This window comes from Heteronotia binoei, chromosome 5 (assembly GCF_032191835.1).
Source record: "Heteronotia binoei isolate CCM8104 ecotype False Entrance Well chromosome 5, APGP_CSIRO_Hbin_v1, whole genome shotgun sequence".
NCBI lineage: Eukaryota > Metazoa > Chordata > Lepidosauria > Squamata > Gekkonidae > Heteronotia > Heteronotia binoei.
The window spans coordinates 86,953,826-86,969,195 of NC_083227.1; the positions used below are offsets into that span (position 1 = coordinate 86,953,826).

The following is a 15,370-nucleotide window of genomic DNA, read 5'->3' on the forward strand; positions in this document are numbered from 1 at the left end:
TTAAATTTACAGATTTGCCAAATTCATAGTTTTGAAAGACACTGAAGCTCAGAATTGTCACTTTTTCTTTTTTACGATACTGTGTACAATAGTACACTAAGTGGGATACATTAAAACTTCACAGTTTGCTCAGACAGCACTGATTTTGGGACCAAGGGTTTCAGAAAAGAAAATTAATGAGGAAATTGCTTGGCAAACTTTTGCATTTTGTTCATAGGGCTGCCTCTCAGAACTATGCTTTATTATGCTTTTGAGTTATACTCCCATTTTTGTAAATACTGCTGTTTTGTTTTTTGAAGCATGGAGCTGTTAAGCTCTCACCTTACACTTTGAAACTCCCCAGTGAAAACATATCATTCCTATACTGTTACCTCATCCATATCTAATTCTCTGATAGTTTAACAAATGGTTGCACAGGGTATCCTATAAAAAGTGGGCCTATTGTACTTTCGGGTGGTCTGCCTACTGAGCAGTGTTTGCATCATGATAGTTTCCATTTTATTAAAACAATATATTGCTTTTCAGATTGAGAAACAACATAAGGGAGCACTCTAAATTATAACTAATCAAACTGGAGAGCCAAACAACATGCTCAGCATATATATTAAGCCATAACTTTAGAATGCTCTCATGTTAGTGAAAATAGGTTCTCCCTTTGTAATAGACAACTACAGAATGAAATCAGACTTGGAACCAGTTCCCTAAATGAACATGGCTTTATTCTATTTTGTTTATAATCCACCTTTCTTGCTGATAATTTCAGAGGATAGCCATGTTGTTTTGCAATAGCACCTAACAAAGTGGGTTTTGACTCTTGAAAGTTTATATCCCAAAATTCTTGTTTGTCTTTAAGGTCCTGTTGTACTCAAATTTTAGTTTTCTGGCTGAGACTCAAGGAAGATTACACAATTGACGCAGTAAAAATATAATATGTACAAACAATGCAAAATGCCCCCCCCCATTACAAAATTGGAGAATATGCTAGAAAAGGCTATAATACATGCAAAAAATTATGATAACAAAATTGAAGAACAATGAAGCGAAATATTATCATATATATAGTGCATGATGCAATGAAGTCTGCCTAGAATTCCACAATCCATAAGTATAACCTTGTTCCCTTTATAGAACAATTCTATTCTACACATTCAATGGAATGGTAGAATAACGGGAGCCTTCCAGACCTCATCAGGTTGGCCGTTCCACCAGGAGGACTCATAGACTGGACACTTATTTTCTATCTTCGTGCTCATGGTGAAGTGGATAAGTGAGTGCTCCTTCATGGGCATAAACACCTTGCTGTATTGTTGAAATTCTTATATATCTGGGGAATAATGGGTTATGCTTAAAACACTACCTGTATCAAGTACTAATCATACTACCCATATCAAATACAAATACATCAAGTACTCTTTCAGGTATGTTAGCCATACCTTAAAAAGTTTTAGAAAAGTTTTCTAAAATAGAATTTTTATTTTAAAATGTGTTATATTTTTAAACTGAAATGTCAGATCTCTCATCAGTGGTAACCGGAAGAAAGCCCACAGAAAAAAAACCACGATCATAAACGCTTACAGGAAAAAGCCCATACAGAAAAAAAGCCCATACAGAAAAAAGCACACCTAGAAAGAAGCCCACATGGAAAAATACCATGTAAAGCACCATAGATATTTATAATTGTGGATAACCATTCACCTCCATTTAGGAGAATGAACAGGTATTACCTATATTTTAATATTGTTATTTTAGGAGTAAAATATGTCTCATTCACATGCAACAATTTGTGTTGTGATTTTATCACATATAAATAATTGTGCTATATTATTGTTATATTAATTCATTACTATACAAAAGTGGCCTGTATGAAGAGGCCTTTAATGTCTTGAGTGTAAAGGTTTGGAAGGGAAAATACTGGAAATAAAAGTGAACCATTTTGTTATCAATGAACTTTATTAAGAAGGAAAAACAATAATAACAGAAAACATTGTCCCTGGGATTATATTGTTTTCTTTTTAAAAGCACCCCCATCCACCAAACTAAACTACAGACATATGGTCACATGCTTCAATGGCTAAGGAATTATTGTTGCAAAGACATTATATTAAGTAAACCATGTGGAGCACATGGTGTTAACACATTACTCAAAATACATTCTAAAGAAGTACAAGAAAGATACCTGGCTGCTTTGAAGACCTCTGCAGGCATACTGTTTTTAGTTTTCCTCCATCCCTACAAATGAGAATTTGAAAAAAAAAACATGCTTTACTAAATTAAAACCATACTACTTCTAATTTAATCTATTAAATTAGATTAAAGTATCTAATTTTTGCCCCTCAGCAAGAGGAAAATGTGCGGAGAATTTACCTACGTAAAAAGTCCTTCAGGATCTGGATAACGAAAGACCTGGGCCACACCGGGCTAATCTTTTATATCTCTGGTACCATTATGCAACTAAAATATAAGCCCCTCCCAACTGCAGAGACTGGTCTGATCCAGTAGGATTGTTCTTCTTCCCAGCCAGCTCAGTTGCTGCTGCTGCCTCCACTTCCTTCTCTTTCTTAAATAGTAGAAATAGTTAAAGCCTCAGATCTACAAAGCTAAGCAGGTTTGACTCTGGCAAATATTTGGAAGGGAGAAATCAATAAAGAAGATATTGGATTTATATCCTGCCCTCCACTCCGAATCATAGAGTCTCAGAGTGGCTCACAATCTCCTTTACCTTCCTCCCACACAACAAACACCCTGTGAGGTGGGTGGGGCTGAGAGGACTCTCACAGCAGCTGCCCTTTCAAGGACAACTCTGTGAGAGAGCTATGGCTGACCCAAGGCCATTCCAGCAGCTGCAAGTGGAGGAGAGGGGATTCAAACCCAGTTCTCCCAGATTTGAGTCCACACACTTAACCACTACACCAAACTGGCTCTCTAAACATAGTTCTAATTAATAAAAATTGTATTTTGTAATTATAATTAATAAAAATTGTATTTTTCCATGTGGCCATTTTTCTATATATATTGGCTTCTTTCCATGTGGGTTTTCTTCCCTGTGCTGGCATTTTTCCCTGTGGGTGCTTTTCCCTGTGGACTTTCTTTGTGCGAGCATTTATGGCTGTGGATTTTTTTTTTCTGTGGGCTTTTTTCATAGAACCCTCATCAGTATCCAGAATGTTTCTTTGCAGCCACTATCTTCAGCATCCAAACTTGACAGCCCATAATGCCTCACAGCTGAGTGCTCTGTGAAGAAGCAATAGTTAGTATGTACATCAGTCTCTGTGATGTTTGGAAGACAGATATCATATCTACACAGCTTGTAGTAGTGCGGTAGAAATAACTGATATGACTTGTACCTGGTGGCTGCCTCCAAGAACCACATTGGTAGCTGCTGGGAGAAGGACAGGTCCTTAGAGGCATGACCATTCTTCTCCTAGCTATTCATGGCATTATATCCAATTCCAGTAGTCACCTGCTGGACTTGTTAGGAACAGTCAGGTCCAAGTGATCCACAAGGGGCAACATATGATACCTGTTTGGGTTGAAAAAATAGTTTGAACAATCTCGATAGCAATACTTGCACAAAGAATATTTCTAATGCATTAGATGCTCTTACATGACGCACTAAACCATATTACTGCATTGCTTTGAATCACCTTTTTTCTGTTAGCAATAGTATAAAACAACCTTTCATGTGTTTATCAGATGCAATTCTATGACCATGAGTGCTGATTAATGTATCTCAACATGTGTACTTGTAATTTAGAGATGTTAATTGCATGACAGACCACAAGAAGTAAACCGGCATGAACATTCCACGAACTTTCAAGCTGTTTGTGGCGATTCATGAATGAATGCATTTCCAGACAGTCTGTCTCCACTCAATTAAAATGTTGGCTGATGGCAGTTAGGCAGAGAGGCAGGAAACTTGTAAAAAGCAGAGTATATTCATTTATTCCTGATGATGAATGTGATCACCTCTCCCCTGCTGGAGCTTGGGTGTTAGGTGGACTCAGGGCTCTGAGCCACCCTATTTCTCTGCTCATGCCAAATGGTGGGGCTTAGCTACCGTAGCTACTTAGCTACTTGGCTGAGGACCCACATTTTATACTCTCCTGACAGTGAACTCCTCTTCCTTGCTGAGATTTGAGCATTAGGTGGACTCAGGCCTCTGAGCCACCCTGTTATTCTGCTCACACTGACTGGTAGGGATTGAAAATGTCTCTAGATACTGATGGGAAGGTAGGAGTGGAGATTTAAGAGGGCATGCAGAAGAGGTCAGGCCAGATGACAGCCTTGCATGACCAGCACTCAAGGGCATTGGCATTGGCAGGCTCAGGGGATTGGGTGAGGTACTCCCCTCACCATAACCTCTGCCAAATCCTTTGCCATTGCATGCCTGGCATCCCCTCCACTGCTGAACTCCTTGATTACCACTGACAACCAGTAGTGGGGCTTCTCTCTGGTTGGGCTCTTTTTTTTTAAGTAAACAAACTTTATTGAATGTTTATAAATACAGCGATGACATGTCCATACATTTTACAAAGACAAGATCAGTCTAATGTTAATGACAACTACAAGGTCTTGCAGTCAATATAGCAGAATAAACAAAATTAATTCAAGATCAAAAATAAATCAGTTTCTTGTAAAATAAATTCTGAGCTCTAATATTATGTTCCATTAAATAAGAAATCAAAGGTAACCAAACAGATACAACACACTCTTCATAGTGTTCACACTATGATTGGGCTCTTTCCCCCTGCCTCTTCTACCCGTTGTTTCCTCTTCCTTTGTCTGTTGGCCTATAGCAGGGGGTCAAACATCCACCCTATGGGCCAGAACCATCCTGCTCAGGGCTTTGATCAGGCCTGCGGGGCTCTTTTCCCCTCCCCTCCTCCTCCTCCTTTCCTTACCCTTTGAAGCTCCGAGGCTGCATCTCTTTCAGTTCCCAGGCTCTTTGAAGCTTTGAGGCAGAGTCTCTTTCAGCCTGGGAGCTCCCAGGCTGAAAGAGACTCTGCCTCAAAGCTTCAAAGAGCTCCCAGGCTGAGTCTCAGTTCCTGGGCTTGTCCTGCCTTTTTTTGCTCGCTGCTGCAAGGAAAATGTGGGGTGGTTTTTAAGGTCCATTCCACGTTTTTCTTGCAGCTTCCTCTTTGCTCTGCAGTGGTTTCAAATGGAGTGGAGATGGTTACATTTTCAGCACTCCTATAGCCAGCAGACACTCATGCTTCCTGGAGTTGTGTCCTTGCAAACAAAAGGTTGATGCTTTCAACCATCTTATCTCTGTTGAATGACCCTAATCTAGTGAGTACTCTAATGTGGGAACCCACAGTCAAAGGGGGATATTATACTGGAAAGCCATTGCCAATCTGAGTAGACTGGGGGATGGGGGAGAAGCTTACAATGCCATTTCATCGTTTCCACAGAGTCAAAGCATGTGTGTATTTTAAGTTTTAAAATAATATATTTAATTGTGTTTGTCTGTTATAAAGTTTATATCTCCACTACCTGGCATATTTTATGGCACACATGGCCCAGCACCACAAAGTTCCATTTGTGTGAGATCTGGCCCTCCTAACAAATGAGTTTGACACCCCTGGCCTATAACCTCCATACTTTTTTGTAGAGTTCACACTTTCACTGCATGAACTCTGCATTCAGGAGAACAATTCTGCCTTTTATCTGGGGGTCAGTTGAGTTCGGGACCATGGAGGCAAAAAGAGCTGGAGAAAAACAACCAACTCACTCCATGTAGAAAATAATTCTCAATGTAATCCACAAATGCAATTTCTTAGTAACAATAAACAATTCAGTGATACAGATAGAAAACCATCCTATCCATGACACAGCTACTGTCCAAAAAACATTTAAACTGTAGTCCAACAAAAAATAAAAGAACCAGTCCAATTTCATTTCGGATATGAAGTATCCTTCTTCAGGTGGACCATCTTTTATATTCATAGGTTCAGTAGAGTTGAAGTGCCATAATTCATTTCCTGGCTTCCCAAATTTATTTTTTGTTTATATTCATTTTTTGGAACGCAGTTGCCACTTACAATCTTGCAGAAGGATGCAACCTGGTGGTGATGCCCACTTGCAATCACTCTGCCAAGGGAAACAGCCATCTCTTCTGCTGTACCAAATATGCAGTCATGAGTTCCTCCTCCTCCTTCTCCTGCCTCTCACGCAGTATATGGGCAGACTTGATGCTATGCAAGAAGTGGGTAGCCAAGCAGCAGCAGGTCTTGAGAGGAGGCCTTGAGCTCCCCAGCCCCAGAGCATCCTTCACCACCAGTTGAAGCATTGTGCCAGGCAGGTGATACCCTTGAGGTGCACAGTTGCCATTAGGGGTGTGCAAAAAAAAAAAATCAGAAATAATCGGATTCGGAAATATACGGGGCCAAAATATTCGGAATACCGCATATTTCTGAATACCAGTACTCAGAATAGCCATATACACTGGAGATATATGGCTATTTCCGAATATACAGCCCTATTATCCCCTATAGGCCATTGAAATCAATGGCAAAATAGGGTATATTGGAAGCCACCTGGAGGGGAGGGGATTTGAGGGAGAGCTGACCAAGCACAACAAGCATGCTGGTTCTGGGTCTCTCACCCAGATGCCAGCTTTCCTGCCACAGAACACGCAATCTACAGATGCCAGCTCTCCAGCCCTGCCCCAAACAACACAATTCTCAAACAAGAGAAGCGGTGGACACCACCTAGCTTCACATCATTCTGTATCTGACACAAAGCAAGAAGCATTTAGACTTACCTTGAGTGATGGATGGTTGGCTGGTCCAGGCTCTTTTGCGTTACCCAGGGTGCACCACGAAGAGGTGAGCCAGAGTTGCACCCCAAATGAGGAAGATCACTGGGAGGGCCTCAGATTGTGTGAGAGGAAGGGAACCATTCCTTTTCTCTCCGCTCAGCAGCAGCACGCCAGCTGTCACTGCCCCATTAGAGGGACCTCAGCATTAGTATGGCTGCTGGCTGCCTGTCATCATCACTGGCACCTCCCTCTTTCTTCCTCCTGCCCCTGAAAAAAAACTGGGTTATCCTGGCTGGGCCTGTGGGTGCTGTCGGTTACAGTTGGGGGCTGCAATGGCCCTTTCAGTATTATTAGGCATGTGTGGATGGGGACTGGGAAAATTTGGATTGCTTTGCAATTTTTAAATCAGCATTCACTTTTGGTTTGGGGAGGGATGGGGGGGGGTGCACTGCCAATCAATTTGTGAGTGAGTTTTTGGGCTGTCTTTGGACTCTAGTCTATGTTTAGTGGGAGAGCGTTTTACAACCACCTTCCAAGCACGGACCAAGAGAGGGTGCAGGAACAAGTAGGTGCTCACTTCATTCACTCTCAAAGTATATGTTCAGGGAGCCGAACAGAGGCAAGTTGACCTTCAGGAAGACCAACTGCTCAACTGTCCAGGGTTGCAGGTGATTGCGATGTGGGCAGACAATGTCGCCCATATACAAAAAGACGTGCTCGCTCTGCACACTCATCGGCCACGGAGGAGAGGGCTTGCCAGACCCCCTCCTTCACGACCCTATAGTCCAAAGGAGATGTTTCCTGTGACTCGTTGGGCTCCAAAAGATAGTCCCTCACCATCGCAGCACCTGTCTCTGCTCTCAGGCGCCTACCGCTCCTAGAGGGGCCAACGAGTCGCCCGATGAGTGTTATCTCAGCACTCTTCTTGGCATGAGTCTGGTGGGAAACACTGTCTAGTAAGGGAGGTTGGGGACAACCAGTGCGATGCTTGTCGTGTCAGACGAGAACATTTATGTGTGGGTCATGAAGGGTCCAAGAACCTCCACAGTCTGCGAAATTACCACCCAGTCCTCTTGGGTGAGATGGTTCTCATCCTGAAAGACCCTCGTCTCACAGACAAAGGCATCCAGGGCTGCTCTCTGCTCCATCATGCGCTCCAGCATGGCACAGATGGAGTTCCAGCATGTGTTGACGTCACCTATCAGGCGGTGCCCTGGCATGCTTGTCAGTGTCTGTTTCTCACACAGCAGATATGAATCCGTATTGCTGCGTGAGAAGTGACCCGTGATATGCCGACACTTCTGGAGCAGGAGATGATACTCATGGGTCGCGGCTAGATACTGACAATCCTGGCTTTTCGTCTGGCCCAATGCGTCCTTAACCACGAGGTGGAGAAGGTGGGCCACACAAGGAAGGCATTTTAGGCCCTGATGCTGGACAGCCGCCTTGATGTTGGAGCTACCGTCAGTCACCACAAAGCCCGTGGTGACGTCCCTGCTGCCTACCCAGCCCTCTAACTGCCGTGAGAGAATGGCTCTGAGAGTGTCCGCCGTGTGCGGCGTGTCAACTGCTTCAGCGTGCAGCAAGGCCCAGCGATAGCCGGCCTAGCGGCCCTGACCCTGCCTGCTGCTACTGCCACCCTCACCCTGCAGCTTACTGGGTTGCCACCAATGCGCAGTCAGGGAGAGATTCTCCTCAAGCGCATGTTGGGAGCTCCAGATATCTGAGGTGAAATGAACAGTTCCTCCAACAGCACGGGACAAATGCTCCTTCACTACAGATCTGGTCACCCTGAAAACAGATGGCACAATGGTCTTGCCAATGGTGCTTCTAGCAGGAACTTTGTACTAGGACGCCAGGTACTCGAGCAACCCTAGCACCCCAGGATTCTCGACTACTGAAAATGGAAGCCCATGGGCGATCGACCTGGCAAGGTTCCAGGCGATCACCCTCCTGCCGTACCTGATTCCCCCTCTTGGCACACAGGTGCCACCCCCACCAAACATCTCAGGCAGAGATGGCTGGTGTCCCTGCCCTGTCAAGGAACTCTCCTGGAGAGCTCTGGAGGTAGTTGCGATGGGACGGACCTCCTTGCTGGGTGGTGTTGGCCGCTTGGGCACCCCAGCACCAGCCTGCTTCTCCTCCTTAAGAAGCACCGCCTGGTGGTGCTTCTGCAGGTGGTTCCGCATCCTCCCCAGAGTCAGGTGGGCAGGGTTCCGCCCACGACTGATCTGGGCCCTGCACAGCTGGCACTGCGCATAGCGTGGATCCTCCATAAGTTGGAAATGCTTCCAGGCTTCAGAGGTGTATGGATGCCCAAGCTGACCGGCAGCTTGGGTGTCAGGAGCCATCTCCTGTGTGGTGCTTGGGGCAGACACATCGTGTCTCGGGGTGGCAGGAGGGGCTGGCCGCCGGGGGGAAGTGGACGGAGATGGACCTCGTGTGTCTCCATTTCTTCCCCCTCCACCCCATGCGGCCTTTTCTCCTGGTCATCCCCTAAAGGACTGCTGGTGCCCAAAGGAACCAAAGAAGGGGGCTGGTCCTCCTCAACCAGCTTCTCCAGCTCCTGCATGACACTCTGCACCCTCCTTGGGATGATCATTTTGGACAGAAAACTGTCCCCAAAGCTCATCTCCAAGGAGGACTGCTCTTGCTGGAGGATAGACTGCCCTGCTCAGTGCCAGCACCTAATGGCAGCTCTGCTGGGGGCGCCCCAGCTGCAGCCTCAATGAAGCGGGCCTTCTTCATCACACTCTGGCCAGAGGTTGGAGTGCTGGAAGGTGGCTGTGGAGTGGACCTATGCCCAGGTGGGGGGGAAACCTGGGTCCTCCCCCTTCCCCTCCCCTCCACCCTTGTAGTCTTCTCCTTAGCCTTATCCCCAGGGCCCCTCTTCTGCTGCCTGTCACTCATGTCATCCTTGGCCAGTCTCACACAACCTGAACTGAGAGTGGGTTTTTTTACAAACCTAACTCACTACACTGTACCCTGAACCAACAGGTGCCCTGACTTATTTTTTAAAACCCTCCCACCAAAACTTGTTTGTTTGGTTTTTTGTGGTCCCTAACCTGTCCTTCTTTGGGTTGGGGTAGTAGTCCGGTAAAGTTTAGGAGACTAAGTGATTCTGCCTCTACCTGGCTACAGTTTTTAAAAGGCTACCTTGAGATGAAGGCAATCCTTGTTATATCCTCCTAGTTAAACTTCTAACTAGATCCTGGGACAAACTGAATTTCCTTGCAAACTAGAAATCAGGTGTCCTCTATAACTAGAAAGAAGCTGTGGTTTTCCCTATGGAAATCTAATGATGCACCGGCTTTCAGTGACTGAATGCAAGATGCACTGCAACCCTAGTCTCTTAAAAAGGGAGCCTGCTGTGGCATAGTAGTCATGCTGAGAAACCTAAAATCTTTTTAAATTGCCCTTATCTGGCCTAGTTGAATTTTGAAAGAAGATAAAGCCCTAAACTGGATTCATTTTTTTTTAAAATTTCAAAAAACACAATCCCTAAAAACACTCTTATTAGTGGGACAGCCTATTTAGTGGCCCTAGCCAAACCGAAAGCACCCTCAGACTCCAAAAATAACTATAAAAACATAAAAGTGACACAGCCCACACACCAACCCCCTCACACCAACCAGAGGTAATTAAAAAAAATGTGACAGAAAGAAACTTAATTTTTAATCCACACACCCCCCCCCACCACAAAACCAGAACCAGGAAAAGGGACAACAGGACAGGATGCAAAACCAACAACAGATCCAAACATCACTGAGAAAAGGCCAACAAACTCAACTGTAAAAACTGACCTTTTTAACAATAAAAAACCTCAGGCCAAATCAGTCAATGACCCCGCCCACAAAAAAAAAAACAGAACCAGGAAAAGGAACAACAGGACAGGATGCAAAACCAACAACAATAGATCCAAACAAATCACTGAGAAAAGGCCAACAAACTCAACTGTTAAAAAACTGACCTTTTTAACAATAAAAATTAGGCCAAACAGCCCCCCCCCCAAGAACCAGAAGAGAAAAGAAACAACAGCAGCACAACACAGCAACAAATCAAACACAGAATCCTTTTAAAACAGTAAAAAACTTGACTTTTAACAATACAAGAAGTTTACCAACTCCTCTCCCCCCAAAAACTTTCACCCTAACCCCAAGAAATCCAAGCCATCCAAATCAGGAAAAGTAAAAGAACACTGCACTTTTGCACTAAAATAAGATATAGGCAAATTGGCAACCCCCCCACCCCAGATCCCCACCCCCAGCAGAACCCCCTAACCCTAACCCCAAATAAGCTACCCAGTACCCACCCACCCAAATCTGGATAAAGGGATTCTGAGTCTTAAAAAGTCCTTTTACTTTTATCCTAACTAAAATAAAAACAAGAACCCCAAGACTGTTCTACCTTAGATGTCTTCTCTTCTCCAGGCAGGTCAGGCAAGGCTGAGAGAGAACAGCAGCAGCTGAGGCCAAGGGCCAGCGCAGCACAATCTCTCTCACACACCAACACAGCAGCAATGGAATGGAGTCCAGCCAGGCAGACTCCTTAAAAAGGTTCTCTAACCCTACACAGAGCAGTTTCAAAAAATACCACTGCTCTGTGATTGGCCAGTGAACAGTGTTTACTTGGATACCCAAGTAAACAAAAATACAACAATGCTGCTGATGGCTGTGGGATTAGCCCAGCCATCAGCTACACAACAGCTCTGCAAAGCATGCATTTGCAATGCATTTTGCAAATGCATGCTTTGGATTGGCTGCTGGCCTCCTCTTCCCCTCCCCCTCCCTTTCTGATCCCAGGGAGGCTATGGGAGAGGTGGGAAAAGGCTTCCAAAGGTGGGAAAGGAGGCAAGCAGCTTCCCTGAGGCTGCAGAAGCTCCTTTCCCGCCTTTTCTGTGGACTTCTGAATATTGATTCGGAAGTATACGAGAGCTGTATGTGGCTCCCGTATAATGTCTGTAAATTGGAATTGGAAGTATATGATGCCGTATACTTCCGAATCGGGGTATTTGGAGGTCTGTTCGGTTTGGCCGAACTGAATGCACACCCCTAGTTGCCATTATGTTGGCATTGGCATCCATGACCATGTACCCATGGACAATTTTGCCACCACTCTCCCACTTCCTCAGGCTGCTCTGTATCATGGCAGAAGTGTTTTGTACCATGTGGTCTGCATCCATTCCCTGTACGTGGAGCAGAACCACTTTGTGGTCCCATGGCAGGGCTGTCCCCTCCTAGGATGTGCCTTGACAATTCTACTGGCTGCTCTAGAGATGTGCAATAGAGTACAGGGTTCTGTCTTTTGCTCTGGAGAGCTGGACCTTGACTTTTGTCATTGCAGCTGGCCAAAGGCTACATTCTTCATGAGGGAGAGGGGTTGGTCTTCCACAGTAATCATCTTACCAATGATGAGGCAAGAGACTGCTTCCTGAGCCCTCCACATTGCCCTTTTGACCTCTTGGAGGGTGGCCACTTTGATGTCTCATGCACAGCAACCTAAGTGTGAAGAGCTTTTCTTGGAGGGGGCTCCTGCTCCCCCTTTATTTCTCCCTGCTGAGAGGAATCACGCCTCATCTTTCTCCCACTGGTTGCCACTGTTTCCTCTGGCAGCAACATAGTTAAGTGCATCCTGTGCAGGTGCCTGTAGAGGTTGGAGGAGGACAAGTGTTGGGGGTTGCACCCCTCTGAATATGAGTGTGGCACACCTGGCACTCTGCCACACAGAGGTCATTGGGGAGTGTGCGGAAATATTTCCAAACTGTGGGCTTCCCCTCACCCACTGTAACATTGCTATCAGAGGCCTGTTCTTCAAAGACGGTTAGCAACTGCTGGTGTTTTTGTGCAGCCCTAACAACTTTTTTGCCTCTGAGAAAAATCCCAGGAACAGATCAGAAGAAGGAGACTCTGAGACCCCTAGTGATGCCCTTCTAGGACTGGGCTCCAGTTGGCTGGCAGGATGGGTTTTGTGCATGAGGATGGGGGCCTGTGGTATGCAGGGGGTGGAGGACTTCTCCCTCCCCATAATGAGCACCCTTTGCATCCACTTTCACCCTCATGGCACACAGAGGTGTTCACACTCTTGGGGGGAGGGGTGGATGGTATAGCTGTGTGACACCTTTTTTTTTTGGAGGGGGGTGCCTGTAACTGGGCTCCAGAAATATAACCCCCAAATTTGGTGAGATTGTAGAGGTGCAGATGACAGGGTGAGATTCCCTATCTGGTTGATGTGTGTAGCTTAGGAGGCTCCATTTTGTATACTTTTGAACTTGTGCCTGACTTTCCCCCCCAAAATGCTTTCCTGGTGGCATCTTATTTGGGGGACTCCATAACTTGGAGTTGCTAAGTCCAATCTCCACATAACTTGGAGGGCATGTAGAGGAGCATCATGGGGTGGTCCTCTGCATGTTTAATGCCCCTAGCTTGCACATGATGTGTTCTATACACTCCTGAGCATCCTGAACCTGCTCCTGTCATTTCTGCCATTCCCATGGAAAGCACTTTCCTAGGGTCACGTTCTTTGGGGAAGGGGCATAACTCAGACCACGTAAATCCAATCCTCACCAAACTTGGACAGTAGGTAGGGTCAGCCAGAGATCCCCTGCAAATTTGGGATCTCTAGCATTCTGGGGTTCTATGATGTCATGAACCTCATGGATTGAACCCATTTGTTTATCTCCTAAACTTGTAACAGTTCATGGTTCACAAACTGGGTACATAACATACCATAAACTGAACCAAACTGCATTTTTGAGTTCACATCTATCCCTATTTAAAACATTGACCATTGCATGCTCTACAATCTTGCCAAGGTGGGGGCAGCATGCCCTTTAAGGATTGGTGGTAGACTTCTACCCATGTAATTATAACCATCTTGTGCTTAATCAAACCTTTTGAATTGTAATTTATTAGTTTGATATTTTATGGTTTTATCAAATTAATGTATATGTTTTTGTTACCCCTCCCCCCCTGAGCCTTCCTTTGCCAGATAGGTAGAATATAAATCCCATAAACAAACAAAAAATAGGTAGACGAGCATTGCCATCTACCTTTAGCTAATAATGGTGCATAGGTGACAGTTTTATAAAACTTTGCTGTAATCTGAATTTTCCAATAAAGATCTTGTAAATACTTGTATATTGGAAATTCAGAAAAAAAGACCTTGCAATTCAAAGTTAATGTACAGGGGCATAGAGGGAATATGAGAATATTAACCAATTTCTACAGCATATTGATCAACTGCTATGTTGTAACTAAATATTTTCTTATTGTAGTAAAAAAGAACATAAAGAACTAGAAAATGTTGGAGCATTTCCAGTGATCATATGGGCATTAACAAATATCCATTCCCTTTGCCAAAAAAGGATTAGTATGTAGATCTCATTTGGAATTTGCACATGACTATTATTATATAGATAAAAAGAAGGACATTCCTCAAAATCATGAGAAAGTCAAATAAATTATTATCTAAGAGTCCAAGCATGTAGAAACAGTGTTTTGTGATTAGTTTCTCAAGTTTTATGGAAGTGGTTTATCAAATAAAGACAAATAATCACTTGTGCTAATTGAATAATGAATGTCTTTACATATTCTTTTTTTTAGTTTCAAGCTGTTATGCATTAACAATATGCTAATTTTTATAGTGGTAATGTATTTTATCAAATATGAGTTTATTTTAAAATTGCATTGGATCACAGTTTATCATCAGAACATTTTTTCAACTGAGTGAAAAAATTAGCTCTGAATTACATTCTTTTATTTAATTAATGTTTTGAAAGAACCATTGAGTTTTATTAATACATTCCTCAGAGATCAAGCCTACAACCCCTTACCCAAAGCAGATGGGCATATAGAAAAGTTGGATTAATAGCACAACCCTAGTTATGGAAATATTTCTCCAACCTCAATAACAAAATGATAGTCTATTTTTTTTAATCCTAATATTAGTGATACTTGGGAATTGAGAATCTGGCCATTGTCTAAAACCATACCAATTAAGCAGCCTCGTAACAAATCTGAGTGAAGCTAAAATATATGATTTTTTTCCCTTTTAAAATCACCTTATGAATTCAAGTTATATTGTATGAAGGTGCTGTCATCATTTTACATTGGCTTAGAAAATGTATTTGTAACAGTTTAAAAGCATTGGGAAAATTGTTTTTATCATGCAAGGGCACATTTTATATTTAGTTTGCTGATTTTTGAATGCAGACATAATCTTTTCAGTATAAGTAATTATTAATGTGAATTATTTACACCATATTTATAGATATGCATGGCAGTGTTCTTAACAGAGCCATTAGAATTAACAGGTGTATGCATACAATTCATAGACATATGAAAGATCAAAACAAGAAGGTGGCCAACCTGAAGCACAATCAACAAATAGAAAAGAAGAAGAATGCTCAGTTGCTAGAAGAAGTTCGTAGACGTGAAGACAATATGACGGACAATTCTCAGCATTTACAGGTTAGTTGCTTTATTGTTAACCTTTCAAAATCAGCATTTCTTATTTCATTTTGGAGGCAGTGTTGTATATCCAACTAAAGAAATTCAGTTAAGTCCTGAATCCCTGTTAGTAAACCATGGATGCTCAGAAGACCTTTTTTTG

General features: G+C 43.6%; 1 protein-coding gene across 11 annotated transcripts in view; it reads left to right on the forward strand.

Annotated features, from left to right (window-relative positions):
- ERC2 (ELKS/RAB6-interacting/CAST family member 2) overlaps positions 1-15,370 on the forward strand; it is a 1,199,719-nt gene that overhangs the window by 626,333 nt on the left and 558,016 nt on the right. For all 11 annotated transcript variants that reach the window (XM_060239766.1, XM_060239767.1, XM_060239773.1 and 8 more), the window contains one exon: positions 15,093-15,228. In XM_060239766.1, coding sequence (XP_060095749.1) covers positions 15,093-15,228 — 136 coding nt within the window. The remainder of the gene's footprint in view (positions 1-15,092; positions 15,229-15,370) is intronic.